The sequence below is a fragment of the Bos javanicus genome, chromosome 2 (assembly GCF_032452875.1).
Source record: "Bos javanicus breed banteng chromosome 2, ARS-OSU_banteng_1.0, whole genome shotgun sequence".
NCBI classification, from domain to species: domain Eukaryota; kingdom Metazoa; phylum Chordata; class Mammalia; order Artiodactyla; family Bovidae; genus Bos; species Bos javanicus.
The window spans coordinates 88,906,216-88,934,197 of record NC_083869.1 but is presented as its reverse complement, the minus strand read 5'-3'; the positions used below and the strand labels follow the sequence as shown (position 1 = coordinate 88,934,197).

Genomic DNA, 27,982 nt, shown 5'->3' with positions numbered 1-27,982 from the left:
AGATGAGGTATCCTTATCTTTAGCAATTACACTGCTTCTATGATTCATCATTTTATCAGTAGAGAAATTAGCAATTTCTCACCAAAAGAAACGACATGCTAAATTAAGGCAACCTTGCACTGGATATGACTCGAAAAGGAAGGAAAGGGCAAAAGTTCAAGTGTGGCTTCTTAAAAGAACCCCATTTATTTTTGTTTCCAGAAAATTACTGTATGCCATTTAAGTATTTTCAGTCATTTCAGAGCACAATGAAAGGTCAAGTTAAATGGAAGTAATATTTGTGTAGCCCATGGTGACTGTCCAGGAGTCTGTTTCCCATGGCCTGGCCCTGGGTGTGGACAATGAAGCATTTCTCTGGGCAGGCACCCCTCACCCCCAGTACTCCCCTGCACCCAGTCCACTGGAGCTTGGGCAAGACAGGAGGACAAAGATGCAGCTGGCAATGCTGGAGTGCTAAGGAAAAGAGCAATCTGCCAGGAAGAGGGCAGAGGAATAGCCCCAGCACACACTTCCTTGCTTCCAGTTTCTTGTAGCTCTGAAGACCCCAAAGGAGGCTAGAGCGCAGAGAAGTCATGCTGGGAGGACAGACAGAGTGACCAAGACATCCAAGACACGGGCTAAAATAGCCTGCTGGAGATGCCGAAGCAGCAGAGAGCATCCTGGAAGAGAAGAGCTGGAAAAGTAGGACCAGAGGACCCAAAGGTGGGTCATATAAGGCCATGAATGAGTGATTTCTCAATCCTCTTCAGGTGGACTTCGAGTGGGACTGGGAGATGGCCATGGTGCGGCTCTTAGCCATCATCTGTAGAGTGCAGCTGTGATGCACGTCGAGGTTTCTTCCTAGAAATCACACCGCCTTCTAAACCATTATGTGAAACCTGCTCCTCCCGGCACAAGTGTAGTCTGGACTGTTCAAAAGTCAAGTGCTGTGTGAAGGAACCCAATTAAGGAACTCAGGGAGTCTCTGACACAAGAATTATATGTGAAAAAGGAAATTTCACTTGAAACAGGAACATATTCAACATTAAAACACAAGTTATAGACTGTCATTCAGCTCAGAAGTCCTGCATGTCACAAGTGTAAAAATAACGATAACATTCATATCACACTTTAAAGTTTATAAAGAATTTTTTTTGTAGAAGTCTGAACCACGTGGATGTTTGTCATACCCTAACAAGACATGTTCTTCATATTATTATGAGTCCCTAAGCATTGCTTTATACCACTGCAAATACCTTTTTTTTAAATCTATAAATACTACACATAGAATTTTATCTAAAGTACTATACATAATGCCTGGAGAAGGAAATGGCAGCCCACTCCAGTACTCTTGCCTGGAAAATTTCATGGACAGAGGAGCCTGGTGGGCTACAGTCCATGGGGTTGCAAAAAGTTGGACATGACTGAGCATGCACACACTCACTATACATAACAGGCAAATGGTGAGTTTTAGGTACTGAATCTATTCTAAAATATCTACTATTTTCCAAGAATGACTAATTAAATATAATTTACGTTAACCGAACTAGGTGTAAATATTGCAATACTCTGCACAGACCATTAAGCATATCTCATTAAGAAGTTTCTATATTTCCAAACCCTCAGACATTCTGAAGCAGTACTACAGATGAATAATTATTTTTAAAAAGAATGTGCTAAAGGATATCCCTCAAGGGTCTTTAAAAACAGCTCTTAATAGCATAAACAGGAAGCATGCCATAAGGTAATGAAGAATGGTGGAATAAAAATGATTGTGGCCTATTTCCATAAAGAAGCATGGAAAAAAAGAAAACAAGCTAAAATTACTTCCAGCTTGCCGAGTTAAAATGAACTGTTATGTCATTAGGCAAGTGTCTTATTTACTCTTTGCCCTATATACAATAATAACATGTGCTGTTGAGAGTCAAGAGTTCACATTAGCATTTTTTAATTTAGGAAAAAGAGGAAATTGTAAATCCTGAGGAAGGGTTCTCCGGCTGACACAGTTGAGCATGCCTCACGGGTGATGTGTACTTTGTACCCAATCTTTATTAAACGTTCTGTCCTTGAGACACAAAGATAACACTTCTGACCCACAATCAGCAGAGCATTCACTCTGAGGTTCTTTCTCTCAGCTCTGACAATACATTTGTGCTGATTTACCCTCTTTTGGTCATCTGGGTTCCTATGTTACTGACAGCGTACATTTGGGAGACAGCTGCCTGGCTCTGTGAGAGAAGTTGCAGCTTGGAGAAGGGAAGTGAAGCAGAGGGCTAACCCTTGGCCTTGGCACTGAGTGCTTGCCAACTGATGTGTTAAAAGCAAGATTCTGTACAGTTGAAACTGATACTGTCAGTATGGTAAGAACTCTGCAAATGTATTTACATTCAGAAAAGCTGCGATAGCTGGATATGCTAACTTCTAGAGTCAGTGAAGCCTGCTGGAAGGTTGTAACAGTCCTTTCTATATTCCTGAGTATTTGGGTTGTTCCAAGTGTTCGTTTCTTCAAGCCCTTAATTCTCCATCATATTGGAAAATCACAGTCTATGAAATTTAGATATTGAGTCCTTGATCAGAATTAATCTGGCCTAGAGTATGTGCATGCTAAGTCGCTTCAGATGTGTCTGGCTCTGTGTGATCCTATGGATTGCAGCCCACTAGATTCCTCTGTCCATGGGATTCTCCAGGGCAGAATACTAGAGTGGGTTTCCATGCCCTCCTCCAGGAGATCTTACAAACCCAAGGATCAAACCTGCATCTCTTATGTCTCCTGCACTGGCAGGCGGGTTCTTTGCCACTAGTGCCACCTGGGAAGCTCTGAGTATACCTGGCCCAATATCAGTATCAGTTCAGTATCAGTTAGTCGCTCAGTCTTCTCCAACTCTTTGCGACCCCATGAACCGCAGCTCGCCAGGCCTCCCTGTCCATCACCAACTCCCAGAGTTTACTCAAACTCATGTCCATTAAGTCGGTAATGCCATCTCACCATCTCATCCTCTGTCGTCCCCTTCTCCTCCCGCCTTCAATCCTTCCCAACATCAGGGTCTTTTCAAATGAGTCAGCTCTTCGCATCAGGTGGCCAAAATATTGGAGTTTCAGCTTCAACATCAGTCCTTCCAATGAACACCCAGGACTGATCTCCTTTAGGATAGACTGGTTGGATCTCTTTTCAGTCCAAGGGACTCTCAAGAGTCTTCTCCAACACCACAGTTCAAAAGCATCAATTCTTTGGCGCTCAGCTTTCTTGATAGTCCAACTTTCACATCCATATATGACTACTGGAAAAACCATAGCCTTGACTAGATAGACATTTGTTGACAAAATAATGTCATTTTTAATATGCTGTCTAGGTTGGTCATAACTTTCCTTCCAAGGAGTAAGCGTCTTTTAATTTCATGGCTGCAGTCACCATCTGCAGTGATTTTGGAGCCCCCCCCCCAAAAAAAGTCAGTCGCTGTTTCCACTGTTTCCCCATCTATTTGCCATGAAGTGATGGGACCTGATGCCATGATCTTAGTTTTCTGAATGTTGAGCTTTAAGCCAACTTTTTCACTCTCCTCTCATTTTCATCAAGAGGGTCTTTAGTTCTTCACTTTCTGTCATAAGGGTGGTATCATCTGTAAATCTGAGGTTATTGATATTTCTTCTGGCAAACTTGATTCCAGCTTATGCTTCATCCAGCCCAGCATTTCTCATTATGTATTCTGCATATAAGTTAAATAAGCAGGGTGACAATATACAGCCTTGACGTACTCCTTTCCCAATTTGGAAGCAGTCTATTGTTCCACGTCCAGTTCTAACTGTTGCTTCCTGACCTGCATACAGGTTTCTCAAGAGGCAGGTCAGGTGGTCTGGTATTCCCATCTCTTTCAGAATTTTCCACAGTTTATTGTGATCCACGCAGTCAAAGGCTTTGCCATAGTCAATAAAGCAGAAGTAGATGTTTTTTCTGGAACTCTCTTGCTTTTTCGATGATCCAGTGGATGTTGGCAATTTGATGTCTGGTTCCTCTGCCTTTTCTAAAACCAGCTTGAACAAAACTGGAAGTTTGCGGTTCACGTATTGCTGAAGCCTAGCTTGGAGAATTTTGAGCATTACTTTACTAGCGTGTGAGATGAGTGCAATTGTGCGGTAGTTTGAGCATTCTTTGGCATTGCCTTCTTTGGGATTAGAATGAAAACTGACCTTTTCCAGTCCTGTGGCCACTGCTGAGTTTTCCAAATTTGCTGGCATATTGAGTGCAGCACTTTCACAGCATCATTTTTCAGGATTTGAAATAGCTCCACTGGAATTCCATCACCTCCACTAGCTTTACTTGTAGTGATACTTCCTAAGGTCCACTTGACTTCACATTCAAGATGTTTGGCCCAATATACAAATGACCAATTTACAGATCATAGAGAGACCTGCCTGAATACATTCCTTCATTCAACAAATACTAATTGAACATTTCTTATGTATCAAGTAGTGGTCACAGCACTGGAAATACTAGTGAACAAAACTTACACTCAGCTGGTGGTCTATCATGGGGCTAGCTGAATATATCATGCACTATTTTGCTACATCTTTGAGTAGAACATAGAGAAGAAAAAAAGAGAACATCAGCTCATTAATCAGAGAGCAAGCTGAGAGGACAAAGCCACATCTCTTTTCACTTGTTGGTTTCCTCTCCCTAACTCTTTGTTACTCTAGGTGAGCAGCGCATGCTTCTTAATTGGCTGCCAGAGCCCTCTTCAAGCTCTCTTTTCAGAAACCTCTGCAAAAGTCTTATAAACAATTCTGCTATTCCAGAAAATGTTAATGCTCAAGGTATTTCTTTGAAAGAAAAGGAAAAAAAAATTTTTTTTCTCAGTAGCTAGGAATGCAATTAGGCCTATACTTGGCAACTTCGTCAGTTCTCAGAGCCAAGAGATCTCAGGGTTAGGAGAATAAAGCTACCAAGATGCTTTAGCTATTGACTGTGCTGGCCCCAAATTCAAGAGTTAAAGCCCGAGAACATTTTACCCTTTTAATTTCCCATGTAAGTAACTTCCAAATTCCAAAGCTTAGAGGACCTAGAATGCAAAATCCTTTCCATTACTTTATTGAAAAATTACGTATGCTGTGATTTACTGCTAATGCTGGACTTTCAAAGCATTAGTCAGGACATCTGCAAACCTTTGGACAACAGCTGCCAATACAATTTTAGCATTTCATGGGTCAGCATTTAAAATCTGACGAATAATAAATCATCCTTATAAGCTAACCAGTGTGAGGCACTGGGTTGGTAATCTATTGAGAGCTGGTTTAAAAAGTATAATCATAGACTATGTTATAACTCAGCAACTTGGGAAAATGGAAACTGGGTAAAATAATGATTGTTTTTACCACATCTCTTTCTTCAGTGGTACTCTTTCTCTAAGAAGGAACTTGTCTTTTGATTTAAAGAAATTTAACTGCGTGTTAACAACCTAAAATGTGGTCATTACATTAAGTCTATATGCTTAAAAAACAAAGAATTTCTGACTGTTCCTAAGGGGACAATATCCATTTAGGACTTGCCAGGGCAATATTTGATAGCAAGAGTTAACTTGTTTTGGAAGATATGCATTGATTTCTCAGGGATATAAACATTTTCATCTTTTCCATTATTGGAATATTGCACGTATCTACTTGAGCCCTGATAGAACAAATGGTAAGCACTGAATACCCTTTTGGTGTGAGGGTGTGAGACAGCTATTTATGTCTGTCTAGGAATGGCTGTGATATATTCAAATATACTTTGATAGGCTCACAAGATTGGTATGATGACTTGCCTGTGGTACACAGACTCTGCACCTCTCTTACCTTCTTTCCACATTCCATAAAATTTTAGGGCAAGTCAAGCTGTCAGTAAGAAGAGCATCAGCATTAGGAATGCTTAAATTGATTTAATACCTTCTTTCTAACAAGAAAGACTTCCCTGGTGGCTCAGATGGTCAAGTGTCTGTCTACAATGCAGGAGACCCGGGTTCAATCCCTGGGTTGGGCAGATCCCCTGGAGAAGGAAATGCCAGTCCACTTCAGTACTACTGCCTGGAAAATCCCATGGACAGAGGAGCCTGATGGGCTATAGGCTACTCTCGCAAAGAGTCGGACACGACTGAGCAACTTCACTTTCTTCTAACAAGAGGTAAAGCAGTAGCTAAAGGCAGAAATGGAGTCAAACCTTAGAGAAGTGGCCTGGGCAGGAGGACCCCTTGGGACCTTCAGAGAATTTTCAGCATCTAATGAAAGTGATTTCAAGTCCAGTGTTTACCTCAAGAAATATATGAGAAACCCAGGCTCAATTAGGTGCATTGACATTGATTGAAAAAAACACTTGTATATACTTCCATACTTGTATTAATATTTCTCTGATTCTTTTAATTCAAATCCCTTAAAGAGAGTTGAATCATTAGTAACTATGGAAACATTAATACCAATGGTAGGCAGAAGCTCACAGGGATGCCCGATTTTCTGAGAGGGCCCAGACATGCAGAGCCAGAGATCCCAGGAATTTTGTGCATCCTCTGTGACCTCATCTCCTCACCTGAGGCTGACTGGTCAAAAGGCGATTCATCAACCCAAGTTGGATAAATTAGATTTCCCCTTCATGGAGCCTCAGATTTGGAACCATGAACCCCAGAGGGCAGAAGTTATCGGTGACCCACCACACTGGCAGCGCTGCCTTAGAGAAGAGGCCACAGAGTCCAATGCTAAGACTGCAAGGCCTTCCCTGGCGGTGGCCCTTTGTGCAGTTCGAAGACTCCACCATCCCTTCAATTCTGTGAGTGCATGTGCGTGTTCAGCGTCCGGCTCTTTGTGACCCTTTGGACTGTAGCCCACCAGGCACCTCTGTCCATGGGATTTTTCAGGCAAGAATACTGGAGTGGGTTGTCATTTCCTCCTCCAGGGGATCTTCCCAACCCAGAGATGGAACCTGTACCTCCTGTGTCTCCTGCACTGGCAGGCAGATTCTTTATCACTGCACTACCTAGGAAGTCCCTTCAATCCTATAGGTACTCCCAATAAAACAATTCAAAAATAAGTATATTTTGATTTAAGCTAGCCAGTCAGTTTCTGTAGCTTCCAATAAAAAGAGCTCTGTAAGTTAAAGATGTCAGCACTTTAATAAGAAGTTATAAATGTTGCTAAGTTGTGTCTGACTCTTTGTGACCCCCTGGACTGTAGCCTGCCAAGCTCCTCTGTCCATGGGATTCTCCAGGCAAGAATACTGGAGTGGGTTGCCATGCCCTCCTCCAGGGGATCTTCCCTACCCAGGGATCGAACCCATGTCTCCTGCATTGGCAGGCAGGTTCTTTACCGCTAGCACTACCTGGAAAGCCTGAAATAGAAGGGACAGGACCATAATTCCTTCTGTTTGAAGGAAACTCCATTTTAAAGAGGCTCTCATATGTGATCCCTGTGCCAGGTCAGGGAAGGGTTGCTATCACAACCCTCATGATAGAGAAAAGGCAAAGACAGCTCAGGGAGGATCCCGCCTCTGTGCTGTGGCCTGGCTGCTGGCTACTGGCAGAACCAGGCTCAGAATCAGGTCTCCTGACTGCTGGTCAAGCACCCTGTCCACTGCACCTTGGTGGGTATGCATAGATGTAACCATAAAGGAATCTTACAGGGAATATAAACGAAACAGAAAAACAGAGCCATTCTGAGTATATACCCCTTTTCATTTTCTCCTACCCAACTGCAAGCCAAGGGCTTGGGGAAAGTCTTAGTAAAGTAAAATATATAAACCCTTGCCTTACTGTTGATATTTACCAGTAAAAAAAATTAAGGCTAAGAAGTGCATCTTTTTGATATGGATAGCAAGTTTACTCTATTCTACACATTTTAACAGTTGGCAAGGAGTAGCCTTTGAACTGCATGACAGTGAAGTTCAAGGTATTTTCATCCTAGATGTTGGAACAAAAAAGTTTCCTTGTTTGTTTACAATTCATATATATATGTTATTGTACTAACATGTTATATATCTTATAAAACATGATTAAAATAGAAAAGAATGACAGAATTGATGTACTATTTTGCGATGTCTCAAAACAACATACTCAGGACAAGGTTCAAGATTAACCACAGTGGATGTAAATCTATACATCTTTCAGATAATTTAGAATTTTGGTGGTCAGCTTCTTGTCAGATCTGATTCAACTGATCATGGTCATTACCTCATACCGGGGCCAACAAAGTTCATGTTAAACTTTGCCATTTTCTTGCGTGCAAATTTAAAACTATTTTCAATTTATGGGAATTCTTTGAAGACTCTATTTAAGACAGTTTGTGAGGGTTTGTTAAAAGTAAAACATTGAATTTGTAAATCCAGGTGACCAGGTATGATATATTCCATACAATAACCAAGGCAGATGAGCCAGAGGGGAAGCCACTGTGAAGAGGAGGTCTTGCCTCCCTCCCTCCAGGTGATACTCGAACATCTGACACGTGGACTCAGCAAGGATGCGGGTGTCAATACAGTTACCTGTTTTCATAATGTTTCATGATAATGAGATGAAAGTAAACGCAAGTTCTAATCAATTTCCTTCTCAACCAAATGGATCTTCTCAAGAGCTCCCTGGGGTGCATATTCTACTTTAGAGGCCACTTTGCCAGGCAGGGAGGCAGTAGTTTACTTCTAGAGCCACTTATAACCACAGGAATCTCTTGGCCTAAAATTATGCAGGACAAGGATAAACCAACCTGGGTTGGAGAGAGTTTATTCTGCCTTTTTAAAAAACTTTTAAAATTATGAACTCTAACCTACAACCAGAAAAGCAGATAAAACATTAATGTAATTAATATAAATATAATTAACATTATATATATAAAATGTTCCCTGGTGGCTCAGACGGTAAAGCGTCTGCCTACAATGCGGGAGACCCAGGTTCAATCTCTGGGTGGGGAAGATCTCCTGGAGAAGGAAATCGTAATCCATTCCAGTATTCTTGCCTGGAAAATCCCATGGACCGAGAAGCCTGGTAGGCTACAGGCCACGGGGTCACAAAGAGTTGGACACGACCTCACTTTCACTTTCATATAGATATATATAGATAGATAGATAGATATATAATAATAATAATACAGTGTTTTACCCATGCAACTATGTGCGTATGCTCAGCCACTCAGATGTGTCTGACTCTTTGTGACCTTATGGACTGTAGCCTGCCAGGTTCCTCTGTCCATGGACTTCTCCAGGTGAGGATACTGGAGTGGGTTGCCATTTCCTCCCCCAAGAGAATCTTCCTGATCCAGGGATTGAACCTGTGTCTCCCGTGTCTCCTACATTGTCAGGGAATTCTTTACTACTGACCTGGGAAGCCCCCGCACCTACAAGCTCCAGTCAAAAACCAGAATATCGCCAGAACTCACAGGAGTCCCACAGCTCTTCTGTTTTCCCCAGCACACTCTCCTTTAGAAGGGATTTGTTCAGCAGTAAATTCCTGGTCACTTTTGTCCATACCCTTTAGCAACAGAGTGTAGTTTTTGTCTGTTTTCACACTTTGCACAAATGAAATAAGATTGCTATGTAGTCTTCTGTATCTTCTTTCTTTCAACATTATGTCTTAGGATTTATCCCTGTTATTGTGTGTAGCTCCAAGTTTTCTTTTTTCATTGCTGTATAATATTCCATCCTATAATTATAGAATCATAACTTCTTCTTATTACTGCACAGTTTATTCATCTATTCTACAATGGATGGCTATTCTGTGTTTCTAAGTTGAGATGAATATAAGTAATGCTGCTAAGAACAACTTACACATCTCTGGATATATGTGAGTGCACATTTCTCTAGCATATACACACAAGTGCACACCTGTGCATGCATGAGAGTAGAACTGCTGGACCAACCTTAGTTTCTGGGGGGGAAAAAAAACTTAAGAAAGGTAATTCTAGTGAATCACTTGGCAATCAATTTTAAAATAAACTCGTATGTAGCCATGAGGAAAGCTCATTAAATTACTAGATTTATCTTTCCCTAGACTTTTACTCCTGCACACTGATTAAATTTGAACTAAGACATTAAATGCATTTAACTGTTAAAAAATAGTATGAAAGTTTCCAATGAATTTACTGAAGTCAATTCCCCCAAGCCTCCTCTCCCCACCACATATATTTTTTACATATCATAACTGTATTTTTCATTTTAATGAGGACCAGTATTGTGCCTACTGAGAGAACAAAATGTTCATTCAAATTTTAAAGCAATTTTACACCAAAAGGTTTCATATTGATCAAGCATGGAAAGCCAAAAATGTTAATCCTAAGCTAAACTGAGGTGTACAAATACAAACAACAGAGATTAATTTCAACCTCAGAGTCCCCAACGTATCATTACCATCATGAGTGATCCCCAAATGGATGACATAAATGGGACAAACTTGGATGACAATATTGTGGCACCAGCAAATCTGCCCATCAGTCTCCTACTGTCTTATGAACAATAAACATAATAAGTAGCATCTATCATAGTGCCAGGGACTGTCTGCATGTTAGTTCATACATGCAATGCTTTTTCAAGCCTTAAAACAACCCTATGAGGTAGGTACTATTATTCCTCCCATTTACAAAAGGAAACTGAAATACAGGGAAAGCAACTTGGCCCAGATCCCATGACTGTAAATAGTTGAGCTGGGAATCAAAACCAGTTCCTGGTGCCTCACTTCATATTCTATTGCCTGGCAACATGTTAGTTTTGTTATTGTCATTGTTATAATTTTGATAACAACAAGAACAATTCTTTAAGACCATAGCAAATGTGTGAACCATAGGGGGAAAAAAATCTATGTATGCTTGTTTTTATTGGAAAATTTTGTGAAAATGATTATAACCAAGCAACTCTAATTCTGGGAGAACTAATTAAGAAATGAATTAAGGGATTCAATGGATACCCAAATTAGTCATTAGAGCTTGAAGATCTGGAGTTCTGGTCTAAATCCAGCTTTGGCACTTGCATCCAAAATAAACATGACCAGATAAGTACCACAGATCACAATTAAAATGGATTTATATGGCTTATGCATCCACATGGGAGAGGTCGCTTCCTAATTGAATTCGGACACCTCTTCAGTTACTGTGGGTTTCATTTGCCATCTCTCTGTTCTTTTGTAAGTGCCGGCAATAGGATTAGGCTGAGGGAGAAATCATTTCCATCAGTGATGTCTGCAGAATGAACATAAAAAGATAAAAGTAAAGCCTCTGAACTATAATTAGAAAATTCTTTAAGTGTGCTCATGTGACATGTTTCAGACTGTGACCAACTGGCAAGATGAGTTACAGAATGGATGCCCAATGTCACTGTTCTGGGATAAGCAGCCAGTAACACTAGTGTTCCAACATGAGACTAGAGTGATCTTTTGCAGGCCAAAACATTCCTGCTTTCTACCTCTAATATAATTAGTGACAGACAGCTGGAGGCATCTCATTCTCCTGACAAAACTATGATCAGAATTGTTTTCAATTGGTACATCTTTCCATCAAGCTGCTTGTTGCCTTCAAGCAGAATAATCAGTTTCTGATTATTTGGTACATTCCAAGAAAACAGGAATTGATTGTGCCCTTGCTTGTCTGATGGGGAGAAGGCTGCCAGAAATTTACATAGTAACTCTTCAGTTGCCTAAGGGAAAGAAAAACTAAAGTGTGTGTGTGTGTGTGTGTATGTGTGACACAGAGAGGGAGAGAGAGAAAAATCAGTCAGTAGTTTCCATAATAATTCCCTTTGAACAACAATAAAGAAAATGTTTTTATGGTGATTCAGATTTCAGATATGAGGAAGTAAAATATTCTATTCCATTAATGGAAGACAACCAACTCCCACCAATGTTAATGAGTCTTTTCCAAAAAGTTACAGTCATCTTACTCCTGAAGTTTCAGGGTTTTAGAAAAAGAATCAAGCTTAAGTATTCATGGAGACATTCACGTGCAATAAGACCTCTTTATTTTGGACTACTTCAATTTGGAATTTATAATCATTTGACAGGTTCTATCAGAGATGATCTTTTCACAATGAATATATGGCTTGCTAAGCAAATTACTTTAAACAAGCAAGACTGCTGGTGGAGAAAATGAAAATATTTCAGGGAAAGTATGTGGAATAAAAAAAAAAACATGCTTTCCCCTCCAGAAAATACTTGTTATGAGCCCATTCAAATATCAATAACTAATAATAATAATTGCCATTGAATTGAATGTCAATCTTATGCAGTCCACTTTACACAAATCCCAACAACTCTTGCAGAGATGGGTATAATTAGCTCCATATTAGAGAGGATGAAACTGAGGCTCAGAGAGGCTGGGGACACGCAGAGACACTACAGTTACTAGGCAGCAGAAGAGAATGCAAAGCCAGGTTGTCTGGCTCAAAAGGCTGTGTCCTTCCACTCCAAGTCAGCACTGAGTGAGCACTGAAGACTGCAAACCAGACTTCTAGATTCAGGGAACCAAGCTTTTCAACAACACCAAACATGGTTATCAGTGCAAGGAGGGAAAACCAAGTAGTTTGGCTCCAGAGCCTGCCCCTCTTAACTATAATTCCTTTCTACAACACAAGGATCTCTAAAAGACTTTTTCCCCTGGCACTTTGAAGTATTTTACATGCATGAAACTACACTACAGAACCGGTGAGGCAGGTGGAGAAGGTGCACGTGGGTGGGGCAGCAGTGCTTCCGGTCCTCTGTTGCTCTCCCCCACGCCCCCCTCCCACCCCAGCACCAGCAACTTGGCCCTTCAGCTTGCGAACCCATACATAAGCGTTCTGGTGCTAAAACCCTTGAAGATTGACAGGCTATGACAAAACCCCTGGGAATCAGCGACAGGTGCAGAGGCAGCCGGCCATGTGGGCAGGAGGAGGACACAGAGAAGGGAGGGACCACCTCTGCTTACCTGGGAATCCACGGAGATAGTCCTGAAAGTGGCCAGGGTCTGGAGTGCTCTGGGGGAAAAAAAGAAATTTGGGAAATCAGATCTCACGTTTCAAAGCCACACTGCTCATCTTCCTCACACTCACATCCAAGCTCAGGCTGTCTTACCCGTGACTTAAAACTGTGTGGGTGGGGTACCTCTCTGTGCCTCAGTCTACTCAACTGTAAAATGGAGGATAATAATAGCAGCTTCCTCACAGAGATGTTGGCAAGACCAGATAGTATATAATTTGTGCAATGAATTTACTATTCACAGCAGTGACATTTTAATAATAACAATAGCTAACATTTATTGCTTGGTATTGTTCCAGGGCTTCCATGAGTTAAGTCTACAATACTCTGAAAGAAAGTGAAAATGTCAGTCACTCATTGATGTCTGACTCTTTGCCATTCTATGGACTGTAGCCTGCCAGGGCCCTCTGTCCATGGGATTTGCCAAGCAAGAATACTGGAGTAGGTTGCCATGCCCTTCTCCAGGAGATCCTCCCAGCCCAGGGATCAAACCTGGGTCTCCTGCAATGCAGGCAGATCCTTTACCTTCTGAGCCACCAGGGAAGCCAATACTCTGAGATACCCACTTTTGCCGCTTGCATTGTGCAGATAAAGAAAATGAGGCACTGAAAGTTGAAAGCACCTGTCTTATAAAAATATACAGGACAAGTGATGGAGCTGGGATTCTGTGACCATCTGACCACAGGGCCTGGACTCGAAACCACAGGGATATCCTGCCTAATTTATCACAAATAGATGTTAGTTATTATTGTTTCTACGATAGTCTCCTTTCCAAAAGATAGCCTGTAATATCCATACAAGCCCAGCTAGTAACCACTTAGGCATTAGAGACAGCTGCCGGGCTGGTTAGTCAACCAGGCAAACACTAAGTCCACAATCTCTCCAAGCCTTCCCTGAGAATCCCTCTGCATCTGCTGCTCTGTTAAGCTCCGCGTGGGGCTTCAAAAGCTCTGGTCACTGATCCTGCAAAGTCAGCTCAACCTCCCTGAAACAACCAGGGAAAGATGACAGGAGTGAGAGCCAGGAAGGACGGGACAAGACCTCAGGATGCCGGATGCTGGGCCTGGCTTGGTGCCAACTCTCTGGGTGACCTTCTCCAAGTCAGCTGACTGCTCCGGGTTTCATCTTTAAGTGAGAGGACTGACTGAGAGGCTCTTTTAAGCTCTGAGATTCTAATCCACAATTCTATTCTGACTCTCTTTCAATCGGACTAACTTATCCTTCCAACAGTCCATTTCTGAGAGAATATATTGTAACCCTTCATTTTGCTAACACGCTGACTGAACACAATGCCAGACGCTATGAATGTGCCCGGGATATCAACACAAGACAAAGCCTACACTTTGTGATGAGCTCTGAGAGCCTGGTGAAGTCTCAGGAAATCCTGGCAATCGGAAAACCAGGGAAGAGCGCAGCCCTTAGGACACCTGTGCATGCCTGGTGGGCCCCCATTTGTGGTGGGGCCCCGAAGAATCTGAGCCAATCTTAGGACCCAGGGTCCTGGTGCCCCAGCTGCCCAGCATCTGGGAAGAGGGTACTGTGCTAAGCCGGTGGGGTAGATAAGAATGTGAAAAATAAGGCAGAAACCAGACAACAAGGGAGATGCTTGAGTTGAGGGTTAGGTTTGTTTTCTAAAGCAACAGTGTTGTGTACAATAAACCAAAGAGATGAAAACTCAGCTGGCACTTGACTTTCTTAACTTTAATAAAGTATACCAACGGTCATTTCGATAGCAATCTTTTCTTTTACGTATGTGTGTGTCTGTGCTCATGCATGCCTGCTTCTTTAAGAAACATTTACCTTGACACAAGATGCTACCGACTTTATTTAAAGATCAGTTCATCACACTTAAGATATATTTGCTTTTACAGAAGCTCCTTGGAGGGAAATCATTCAGTGACTATAACACTTCCATTAAAAAGAAATTGATTTTAAAATGTACTTTTTCAAACTTTTGACAAAAACAATTCTTTGATTTTCTTTATGTACCACAAAACGCAAAGATTGTTGTGTGGACTCTGTAATAAATAACATGAGTTGTCAAACGAGATAGTAAACATTTATAGATTTAATTTTTAATAAAGACTTTTAAATATAACCCAAAATGTCCATCAATCTTTGACACGGGAGGAAGTAGCATTTTGGTAAACTCCATCTCCTACCACAACAGAAGTGGCAGAAGATGTTTATGGTCCTTAGAGAGGGTAATGATGGTATTCTTTACAGGATGGTCAAATATTTGCAGCATATAATTTTAGAAGGCACAAAAGGTAGAACATAAAATATATTATTCTGACAAGCATTTAGGGAATGGATACATTGTCTTTGCCATGTCTCTACCAAAGTACCCAGTGCATGGGAATCTACAGAGAATTTAGTACCTAAATTGGCTCTGAATAAGGTTCTAAAAATGCTTTAAGCAATGGCAACTGTTGTTAGAGAACATGAATACACTTCAAGGATGACAACTCTGAAGAACAATACTCTCTGAGATATATAAATTATAGCTTTCTTTAGCTTGGAGAAGGAAATGGCAACCCACTCCAGTATTCTTGCCTGGAGAATCCCATGGACAGAGGAGCCTGGTGGGCTACAGACAACGGGGTCGCAAAGAGTCAGACACGACTGAGTGACTTCACTTTCACTAGCTTAGAAAGAAAACTAAAATTTAGTACTGATTATCCTTGGGGTGAAGAATTATGAGTGATTTTTTTCTTATCATTTTGTCTGCTTTCCAAGCTTTCTATAATGAACATGTGTAACTTTAACAATTTAAAAAAAAAATCTTTTTTCCTTCTCAAGACACCTGGTGAAAAAAATGAAAAGGCTTTGGAATCAGACTAACTTGGGTTAAATCCCTGCTTATACCCGTTCTAGCTTGGTGCCCTCAGATAAGTTATTCAGCAGTTGAAACTGAACATGAAATGGAAATAATAATACATGCATTAAAGCATCATTTTAACTATGAGAGATGAGATATTGTAAGTGCTTAGCACAGAGTAGGAGCCCAAGAAATGACAGTCACTCTTCTATTCACAGTACAGGCAAGAGAAGCTCAATTTTCTGAAAACAGTAAATACATTTGATGATGTTTATATTGATGCTTCAGGCCATTTGTTTACAGAAACACTGAACTTTTAATAGGTAATTTTCAGAACGCTTCTAACAATTAAAAGTTCCAAGAAAGAGTAAGGTAAGAGGCTTTCACCTTACTCTCCCTTCCATCACGATGATTAGATTCCTACAATCTGAGACTCTTGGGTTCATTAGTATTTACCATTTTGTGGGTATGTTCAGAAATCCTCTGACTGGGACAGAAGATGGGAGAGTGTGTTCAGGTGAACCCTTTAGAGCAAAGAGAAAGAAAGCATACCTATCACAATCAAGATCTTATCCATACTGTCATTCCTCATGATGAAATTGAGCTAAATAAATTTGGGATTGCTTAAATGAAAGATGAGCGACAAGACAGAGATTTTCTGTGTGTTTTTTTTAATGGTAGACTTGTGGATTATTTTCAGCCTATTTATGTGAAAGTAGTTCAATCAAGTAGGTTTATGATAAACTATATGCACTTAACAAAAGAAGTCAAATGGGCCTTAGGAAGCATCACTATGAATAAAGCTAGTGGAGGTGACAGAATTCCAGTTGAGCTATTTCAGATCCCAAAAGATGCTGCTGCTACAGTGCCGCTTTCAATCTGCCAGCAAATTTGGAAAACTCAGCAGTGGCCACAGGACTGGAAAAGGTCAGGATTCATTCCAATCCCAAAGAAAGGCAATGCCAAAGAATGTTCAAACTACCGTACAATTGCACTCATCTCACACGCTAACAAAGTAAAGTCATGCTCAAAATTCTTCAAGCCAGGCTTCAACAGTACATGAACTGTGAACTTCCAGATGTTCAAGCTGGATTTAGAAAAGGCAGAGGAACCAGACATCAAATTGCCAACACCTGTTGAATCATCAAAAAAGCAAGAGAGTTCCAGAAAAACATCTACTTCTGCTTTACTGACTACACCAAAGCATTTGACCGTGTGGATTACAACGAACTGTGGAAAATTCTTCAAGAGATGGGAATTCCAGACCACCTTACCTGCCCCCTGAGAAATCTGTATGCAGGTCAAGTAGCAACAGTTAGAACCAGACATGGAACAACAGACTGGTTCCAAATAGGGAAAGGAGTACATCAAGGCTGTATATTATCACCCTGTTTATTTAACTTGTATGCAGAGTACATCATGAGAAACGCTGGGCTGGAAGAAGCACAAGCTGGAATCAAGATTGCTGGGAGAAATATCAATAACCTCAGATTTACAGATGACACCACCCTTATAGCAGAAAGCAAAGAACTAAAGAGCCTCTTGATGAAAGTGAAAGAGGAGAGTGAAAAAGCTGGCTTAAAATTCAACATTCAAAAAACTAAGATCATGGCATCTGATCCCATCACTTCATGGCAAATAGATCGACAAAAAATGGAAACAGTGACAGGCTTTATTTTCTTGGGCTCCAAAATCACTGCAAATGGTGGCTGCAGCCATGAAATTAAAAGATGCTTGCTCCTTGGAAGAAAAGCTATAACCAACTTAGACAGCATATTAAAAGGCAGAGACATTACTTTGCTGACAAAGTTCTGTCTATTCAAAACTATTGTTTTTCCAGTAGTCATGTATGGATGTAACAGTTGTACTATAAAGAAAGCTGAGCGCCAAAGAATTGATGCTTTTGAACTGTGGTGTTGGAGAAGACTCTTGAGAGTCCCTTGGACTGCAAGGAGATCAAACCAGTCAATCCTAAAAGAAATCAGTCCTGAATATTCTTTGGAAGGACTGATGCTGAAGCCGTCCAATACTTTGGCCACCTGATGTGAAGAACTGACCCATTGGAAAAGATCCTGATGCTGGGAAAGATTGAAGACAGGAGGAGTAGAGGACAACAGAGGATAAGATGGTTGAATGGCATCAATGACTCAAAGGACACGAGTTTGAGCAAGTTCCAGTGGGTGGTGATGGACAGGGAAGCCTGGCATGCTGCAGTCCATGGGGTCGAACAGAGTTGGACATGACTGAGAGACTGAACTAAAATGAACAAAATAAGGCTGGTAGGGATATGCTGCCCTTGGATATATGTTGCTGTACCTTCACTACAGCAAGAAATATTGATTTAACTGGCTTTACTATCAAATCAAGTATTTGTTGACACGTGGAAATGAACAATATAGAGGAAAAGCTTGATATAGAGGTCAAGTCCCATTTCAACTCACTCCAAGGGACTGTCCAAAGTCTTCTTTTGCATTGAAATTGTGTTCTAATGATGTTTGCTTCAGTCACAGACAACAGGAATTTTCATTTTAATGGGATTTGTTACATAAATGAATGTTGGTATAGATTTTTATGTAGCACAATTTATTATAGAAAATACAGCTCAAAAAAAAAAAATCATTACGCACTTAACTTCTCTCTTTCTCTCAACCCTGGAGACATATTTTGCTTTCTACCTGAGGTGTGAACTGTTCTCTCCTTTTCAATGTTTAATTCCTTTCTGTTCCTCTCAGAGTACCCAGTACAGAGCAGACACTCAAGAAATAGCTGATGAAGAAATAAGATGAATGAAATGCAGTAGCAAAGCAAATAAGGGAAATTTAGAATAGTTTCCTGTATAAAAGGAGAAACAGCTTCCCAGGTGGCGCTAGTGGTAAAGAACTGGGCTGCCAATGCAGGAGACAGAAGAGATGCAGGTTAGATCCCTGGGTCGGAGGGCATGGAGAATCCCATGGACAGAGGAGACCGGTGGGCTACAGTCCATAGGTTTGCAAAGAGTCGGACATGATTGAAGCAACTTAGCAGGCACACGCATAGAAGGAGAAACAAAATTTCAAAACCAGTTCAAGATGAGTACAGCAAGCAGGGTTAGCCATTCCCAGGTAGCAGGTCCTTCATGGGTTTTTTTTTATAAAACATCTAGCACTTGGCTTACACCACTCCCCTGTCCCCCATCCCTGAGGAATGCCACAGAGACACTTCAGTTATTATAGACCTGAAACACATTCATAAGACGTGAGCTGAGCTCACTGGTGGCCAATAAACCAATCCTGTCCTTCTAAAGGACTGAGAGAAAGGGTCATCACGACCAGCTGGGAGGCAAGAAAGGGCAGGGAGGTTAGCCTGAAACATCCCAGGGAAAGGGAGTAAGTGCAGCCCCGCAGGTGAGATGGACTCTCTGGCAGCCAGACACAGAAGCAGTTTCTGAGCCCTTGCCAACATTACCAGGGCTGCAGGGGAACCACAGGAGACTTCAGAAAAGTGTGTGTGATGTCCAGTGTCAAAATTCCTAACTTCTTCTCTTTCCTTCTCCCCTTTGGCAAAATGATTGCTTTAATAATCAAAGAGCTGCTTATAATTATTTATAATGCAACCCTGTTGGAATGTTTTCCTATCTGATATCTTTTCTATAAATCTTTTTTATTGAAAGCTAAAATAATGCATCAAACATACAAGTTTTGCTTCTATCTTGAAACAACACAGCAGACTTAAATGCCTGTTTTTATAAAGGTCTATATTGTGTTCAAAGGAACCACCTACTGATGCCAAGGGCCTCCTTCCTTCATCAGAGGGATGTGCCATGGGATTGAGCATTCAAGCTCTGAGAGACGCCATGCTCGTTGGGCACCAGGTGCTTCCTGGGCAAGCATGGAGCCTATCCCTATATTACTGCAAAATGTATAAGCAAAGAGTTAGGAGAGTCAAGTGAGGTTAGCACCAGGAATGGTATATTTTTACAAATATTCCCATTATTCATTTGAAAATATTTCAAATGGTAAACTGGCTTCTCCTTGGGAGGCAGGACCTGTGTCTATTTATTTGTAACTTGGGAGCTAATCATCAGAGCACTTTTGAGTTAACCCATTGGTTGGCTCAATGCATTTAATCCTCCCTATGACCTTTGACTGTGCAGGAATCATTATCTCTGTGTGAGAGCAGAGGGAGCCAAGGCTCAGAGGCAGTAAAGCACTTAACCCAGCGTTACATAGCTACGAGGGCTGGATGAAGCCACATCTCAGATCCAATCTGCAGATCCAGAGTCCACCCTCTGTCCACAGTGGTAACTGCTCACTAGTTGTGCAGAGAGCCCACACTCAACTCGCAGGCCCTTCCCACCTGCTACCCCACCATGGGCAACCTACTCTCCACAGCCTGAGTTGGTGGTCATGCTGTGTCAAGATGCAAAACCTTCTTAGTTCTTGGGCTATGAGGGACACTCTTTCTTCCCTGCAGGAACTAAAATGATCTGAAGGGAAACTGAGACAATTATAAGGCAAGTATGTGTAAGCTCAAGGACTATGAAAATTCAAGAACTCAGAAACCAAAGGTAGCTTTCTTGACTAGACAAGAGTTGGTTATAAACTCAGCAACAAAGTACCTCTTAGATATGAAATATTACTACCGGGGCATTTTTTTCTCTTTCATTTTTCACTAAGAACTGATACCTACAAAATGACAAGCCAAGATTACCCTATTAAAAGACAACTTCAATTGCTCCTTTGTTCTAAGAAACTGTGTGTTAGGTACTGACTGGCAATACTTTCTACTTTGATCTTCGTATTAATTATGCATTTTTCCTACAAAAATTGACTGCCACACTACACACTGTAAGTCAGATTTGAGAGCTGCCAAGATAAATGTTCCGAATGGCTGACTTTTTAAAGACAACCTGTCAGTTCACCAAATAATTCTTTGGAGGTTTGTCCCAGCATTTTTATGTCTCCCTTATACTTATACCTATAGCAATTGTTTTGGCTCTTTCCTGATATATCATCTTACAATTAAGGCTAAAGATTTTTCCTTTCAACCCTTAATATACAAGTAATGAAACTTATAATCCCTTTTGACAGCATCCATTTACTTTGGCTGTTATTGTTTAATTCCTATACTGATGTGTGTGAAATACTCAGATTGCTAGGGAGGTAAGCAATTCCAGCCTAGCCCATCCAACTAAAACAAAGACGATTTCTGTATTTTTTGACTAAATGTTTTCTTCCTCAAGGTTTGCTTTCATGAAATAATCATACCAATGTTTTATTTCCTTTAGTTAACACTTTATTTTAATGAGGCTTGATTCCAAAACATATAAGAACATACACACATGGGAGGTGCTATATTGAGCAAGCTCAGAGTTCCAGCCAAATGTCCTATCTTTTATGTGGCACCAAGTGACATTTCATGAAAAACACAATGGTAACTATTCATCCCGCCAGCCTTAAAAAGATAGGCACGAGCTGCCTGCCAGAATGGAAAGGCTTAAGCTTTGAAATCAGACAGCTGGCTTCACACACCATCTCCACCACCACTGTCTCTGTGACCTTGGGCAAGCTGCTTGTCTCCCATCAGAGGGTTTTCATCCAAAAACTGGGGTAACAGACGTACCTCAACAGGGTTATGGAAGAGTTAAATGAGAATTTTGAGATAAAAAAATCCCTAGCATATCACCTGGCACATTAGCAGATACTAAAGAACTGTTCGTTTTTTTCTGCTTCTCTGTAAAATGCCATTAGTAATTCATTTTGTTGTCTATGCACAGAAATGAATGTAAAGGATATTAACTGTGGCGCTCTTCGTGACAGCAAAGAACTGGAAATGGTCTAAGCATAGAGAAATGATTACATTAAGGTATATTCATGTATTGAAATATATGCAGTCATTCCAAATACTTCTCAAGTAATGTTTTTTGACAAGAGAAATTGCTACTAGAAAATAAAGTGAGGACAAGAGACAAGAAAACCTGTATAATAACAATAGCTCACACTTACTGAGCATTTACTACGAGGCATGTACCATGCTAAGTATTTTATATGTATTATTTTATTAATTCTTATACAATAAACCTAGTAGATGAATACTATTATTATCCCCATTTTATAGAAGTAGAAATGGAAGTTTTGATAGTTTAAGCAATTTACAGTCACTACATAAGTAGTATAGCCAGGTCTAAAATTTCAAACTGATTCCAAGGCATTTTTAAGTCATACTGACGGTGCAGTACAAACTTCTCAGGTCCACGATGAAGCTAGTTTAAGCACACGCACACACACACACACACACACACAATGTATGCACATACTCACAACCACACATGAATGCATATCTGAAAGGAAAATATACCAGGTGCTAACAAAGATGATCTCTGGGTGGTGAAATTTTAGCTGACAATTCTTTTACCCACTTCAGTATTTTTTCCAAATTCAATGATAAGCAATTATTTTTATAGTCAGAAAAAAAGTTTTTTGCAAAAAAACTTGTTGAAAGTATTTTGTAAAATATAAAGCACTACCAAAGAGCAGTATTTCTAGGAAGCAAGAGTTTATTTCTTTCTATTGCAGATATGAATTCCTCAGTGCTACTGTTCTTTCACATTATTTTTTTCTTTCTATTGAGTCCAAGGTAAAAAGCATGTAGAAGACTATTTTGTACACAAAGAAAACAAAATACAGTACATAAATATTGTTTGTATATTTGACATTTGATATTAATGTAAAAGTCAAAGAGTTTGTGTAGTGGGTGGCGGCGGGTGGGGAACTTTTTCAAATAATACAGAGTTTTCTACTTAGAGAAAACACATCCGTTAGCGACATGATGCCATCAGTGCATTCTCTGTCATGGTCACAGTTAGTGAAGCTGTCATGGAGCCATTTACATAGATGCCAGCATGCTGTGTGGACATGCCTCAGTGTGATTCATGTCTGTCCCAGGAGGAGTGAGTATAATGATGTGCTGGAGTGACACCCAAGGTCTGATTTCCCATCCCACCACCAATTAGTTTTCAAAGCAATGATTCCATAAAGAGAACTGAGTGATACACAGGAAAGCAATTCCTTTTAACCAAACAAGCTCATATGAGTTGAAATTAGAGGTGAAGTATGAGTTTACTTTACAAAATTATTTTCTAAAAATAAATAAAAAACAGGGTCATTTACATATGCTCTTGAGTAAACTTTTCAAAAGAAGAATGTATGCAATTTACAAGTTACTCCAAATTAATCTCGTTACATTTCATAATACACGTTCTATGATTGGCAGTAAGTGGATCAATAATGATGGCATCACTGAGGCATCGGATTAAGTCTTTCCTGGCTGTATCCTCTTAGAGAGAGCTTGGGGGCAAGAAAGTAAACCCAAGTGCAACATGATCAAACTCGTTCAAACAAAGAAACAAACAAACAAAACACAGCTAACAATTCATGTATGGATGTCAAGAAGTCTCGTGGAGAAAGTCACAGAACTCTGTCTTTGGACTGTCTTGGTCCACATTTTATCAATGACAAAGGAAACACCTTTTTCAAAAGTATAATCGACAAACAAGTGAAAGATGTACCACTGAGAGATTAAATTTTTAGAAGTTAGAATCCAAAAATGTCTTGATAGAGAGAAAAAATGATTTGCAAAAAAGGAACAATTTTCATCAACCTTCATGAAGATACTTCTAGTGTATTTCCATAAAGAACAGCTAAATATGCCTTGCCTTAACAAATGAGAAATAACTACAGACAATCCAGAAGATTCAGAAGGTGAAATCCTACCAAGGTTTGGAAATGATAAATTAATGTTGTCATGACCACCTCAGTTGATACCACCCACTGCAACTGCAACAGTTCTTACTCCGAGACTAGTAGAACAATAAATGAGTTTATATGTTAATGCCACAAACCAACACTAAATAATATTTTTAATGCTATTATTTTTAACAGCATTAAAGGTAGCGGGTTTATACTCTCTTTGTGAGTGTTCATGGATTGAATATGACACTCCATTGATACTATAGTATCGCCAGGGGCGATCAATTGCATCCAAGGACCCAGGAAGCCATTGACAGCCCCTGCATGCACTGAATCCAGCCCATCATTTAGACTTCACAGAATACATACAGGAAAAAGGCCAAAGACCTTCTAGATGAGAACACTAGCAGTCACAGTAGCCAGCATAACATCTTCCACTTTCCCCTTTAAAAATTATAGGACTGCCCCCATTCCTATAATAAACACAGGCCAATTAGAAGTGGTAGTATGTCAGATCCAGCTCTGTTTACGGGTTTCCTCAGTTATGTATTAGCAATCACTACAATACAGGAAAGTTAGCCCACACTGAGAACAACATGCCTCCAATCAAAACCATTCTCTCCTGAGTATACTAAAGCTGTTTCTCTCTTTTTGTCAGCAACAAAGGTGACAATAAAAGAACTTCCCAAACACCCACAGTTAAGGAAAGAATGGCTCCAACAAAGCAAGTGTGAAGCCTGTCCCTGGTATCTAATTTGTATATGAATCTTCCTTTTCTGGGTTATTTTAGTGGCTTCCTTTATCTATAATTTATCAGCAAAGAATAGAAATAAAAGTTTATTTTGATGGCAGTGTACCTGACTATTCAGAGATTCAAAAACTTGCTTTGTTTATTCTTATATTATCCTGGCAAAGGATGTAAACATGTCTTTTTTTTTTTCCCATGGCTTCATGCTGCATTCATAATCCCAGATGAATATTTTCACAAATGCAAACCATTAGGCAGGACTTGCCTTAAGCAAAAATGTGAAGGCAACTTCCTTCTGATCCTTTTTCACCCAGGGATGGCTGAATTCTGGGTCTCCAGACCCAGATTTCTTATCTTCTTCCTTATCAGTCTCAGGAAAGGGTCTGTAAAATCTGGTAAGTTACCACTTCCTTAGCATTGCATTTTAGGCCCTGCTGCTGGGCACTTTATACCTTGTTTTATTTAGTCATAAAAAAATCGTAACAAAGCAAGTAGGTACTATTAATTTCACTTCATAAACGAGAAAACTGAGGTTCAGAAAGATTAATCTTCAGGAAGATTAAGTAATTGGCTCAAGTTCATTACAGCCAGTCAATTACATGAGTCAAAACTAGGCTTTCCAAGCATCAAATCTGCCCTTTCTCTTCCAAACCATAGCGGTCTTGGGAAAGAAAACAGAGCTTTTATAATGTAGGCTTTTGCATATTAGAGAGCAAGAAAGAGTAAGTATTGATATTTGAAAAGCTCTTTTAAGTAGAATGAATTCTGAAAGCACACCATTATAAAGGCAGCAGCTACCTTTCTAGTCTACATGTAAGACCAACTTTCCCACAGGGAACAAAGAAGCAGATATACCATAATTTAGGAAAATCAGGCTATACTTGCCTTCCCCTTCTCTTCCCAAATTGCATTTATGGTACAAATGGGACCCCAGAGACCAGCAGGGCAGCCAAACTGAGTTTCTGGCCCTTTGCTGGCAGGAGTCAGTTTTGAAGAAGCTTGAAATGGAGCAGCAGGCACTTACTGTAGCGCTTGTAGCTCAGAGGCAAGACTACTGGCTTAAGAAAGCTTGGAGGTAAGTGATGGGACCCTTACCAAAGGCAATTTGGGATTCCTACACAAGAACTCAAAGTGGGGACTTGGGAATGTGAGAGAGAACCTGGGGTGCAAAGTGGAAATTTGGTACCCAAGAATGAGACGGTTCTGGCGTCCCGGGTAAGGGGAGGCAGACTGCACAGTCAGTCCAATGGAGAGTCACTCAGCTTCAGATGGAAAGGAGCTGCAGCCCCTGTTAAGGGCCTGAACTAGTCCCAGATGTTGCCAATGGGAGAGCAGTCACCACACCTGGGTGGTCACCACTTTCTCAGGCCAGTCTCTGTACAGTATGACTTTCAAACTTTTAACACAACCACCTCTCCCCCTACCAGAATCTTATACTAATGCCTGATACATAAAGGCAAGTCAGAACAACTGCCCGGGGCATTCTTATTAGAACCAAGGGGTTCAATAGAACACAGCATGCAAACCACCAGAATACAAGCGCTGAGGCCACTGCCTATCAGCCTCACCGGCATGGGATTCCATGGGACTTTTCCCTTAATAGTCATGGCTTCTTCCCTTTACCTTCATGTTTCTCCTGGCTCCAACCTAAGTTCTGCTTTCCTATCACTGTTTGGCTTTTCCACTTGAAGACAGAAAGCTCTGCATATCTCTCAGGACATATTATCTTCCGGGTCCTTGTGACAGCTCTATACCTTACTCCAAGCCTTTTAGGCCAAATGATCCACAGACTGCTGCCCCCAGTATCCTAAGGCACAACTGAGAACTTACCAGCTGTTAGGCAGGTCATTTTGTTTGACGCACAGTGGCTTCATCATGGACATATTATTGAGACTCAAGACAGTGGGGGAGCTGGGACTTCTCCCACTGGGGAAGGAGCCACGGCAGGATGGGGGATCTCAGAGATCGTGGCTCTTGGTGTTCTGTCTGTACCTTACAAGCAGGAGGCTTCCTGGGAATGGGGCGCCTCTTGCCCTGCCCTTGCTCCTCCTGCCTACCTCAAAGCCTCCCTCCAACGCACAGTCTCTCTGCTTCCCTCTCCTGAGGGTGTCTGGGGGGTCAGGGGAGACAGATGTGCCTGACTTGAGATTTCAGCCCTGAATACGTGGTACGAAGGGCTCCCTGCTGCAATTTTCACAATCTGTCTCTGTGAAACTGAATCTTATCTAAAGCACTTAATATCTCAGTTCAGTTCAGTTGCTCAGTCGTGTCCGACTCTTTGCAACCCCATGGACTGCAGCACGCCAGACTTCCCTGTCCATCTACACCAACTTAGTATCTCTGGATTTATGAAATGGAGCAACTGCTGCTTCTCTACACCTGTAGGGTTGACTTAATCATTCAGAAAGCTTTTGGGAGTGGTTCAAACAAGATGTATCTCCTGGGAGCAAGGAGATGGCCTCCGTTGATGCTGTCCAATAGCACTACTATGCGAGCCACACAGTCAAAGTGTGAAAGTGTTAGTTGCTCAGTCGTGTCTGACTCTTTGCCACCCCATGGACTGTAGCCCGCCAGGCTTCTCTGTCCACGGGATTCTCCAGGTAAGAATGCTGGAGTGGGTTGCCATTTCCTTCTCCAGGGCATCTTCCTAACCCAGGGATGGAACTTCCTGACCCAGGGATGCCTGCATTGCAGGCAGACTCTTTACCATCTGAGCCACCAGGGAAGCCCAAACACAGGTAGTTTATAATTTCCTAGTAGCCATGTTAAAAAATAAAATAAAAAGAAACGTGAAATTAACTTTAATAATGTTCAACCTACTATATTCGAAATGTTACTGTTTTAACATGGGATCCATATTAAAATTTGTTAATGAGTTATTTTACACTCTTTTTTGCATGCTGAGTTTGAATCCGTGATGTATTTCACACTCATATCTTTGTTTGGACCAAGTGTGTTTCAAGTGCTCAGCAGCCACAGGCAGATAGTGGTCATGGTACAGGACACCACAGCCCTGTAATCTCTTCTGTTCCCATACCTCCTCTCATTTCTCTCCTGTAACAACTCATTTCCTTTAGGAGGGATGCTATGGGCAAGGGTAGTCAGTGGGGACCAGGATCATTAGAGAAGACTTTGATACACACCCGAAGGGAGAGCCAGATCACAAAGGAGCTTTTGTGCCAGGCTAGGGAGCTTAGATTTTTATCCTGGAGGAGCAGTGACTCTGCAGAAAGATTTTCAGCAGCGGAGAGTCCGTGATCAAATTTGCCTTTTAGAAAGGCGGCAGTGTGGGGAAGGGATTGGAAGCAGGCCAGGCAGAAGGCAGCGAGACCAGTTACAAGGCTACTGCAGTAACCCTCGAGAGAGTGATGAGGGCCTGAACCAAGGTAGTTGTGGAGGTAATGGCCTGGAGAGGTGAGGGCAGAATTAAGGGTGTGAGAAGATAGTTTTTACATGGCTGAGTCATCAATGAAGAATAGGGGAATAAGAAATAAGAATAGAGGAATAAGAAACAGCTCCTAGATTTTAAAATTGATCAAATGGCTTCATTAATTGAGGCAGAGAACACAGAAGGAGTAGGCTGGCTGTAGAAGTAGAGTTTTGAACTTACTGAGTTTAAGATGCCTGGCACAGGTATCAGGAGAGTTCACAGTCGGAGTTGCAGACTGAGGAATCGACAGCTATAGGTGGTAACAGAATCAAGAAGTAGGTGAGCAGAGAGGGTTGAAGGATGAACCTTCAAGGGTGCTGAGGTCTGGGAGGAAAAGAG

At 41.1% G+C, this 27,982-nt stretch overlaps 1 protein-coding gene across 5 annotated transcripts in view; it reads right to left on the bottom strand.

Moving 5' to 3' along the window:
- Positions 1 to 27,982, bottom strand: part of SPATS2L (spermatogenesis associated serine rich 2 like) — a 190,971-nt gene that overhangs the window by 153,940 nt on the left and 9,049 nt on the right. For all 5 annotated transcript variants that reach the window (XM_061381071.1, XM_061381114.1, XM_061381098.1 and 2 more), the window contains exon 2: positions 12,868 to 12,916. Coding sequence is in view for 2 of the 5 variants with exons in the window: in XM_061381061.1 (XP_061237045.1) it covers positions 12,868 to 12,916 (49 nt within the window). In the remaining 3 variants the exon portion in view is untranslated. The remainder of the gene's footprint in view (positions 1 to 12,867; positions 12,917 to 27,982) is intronic.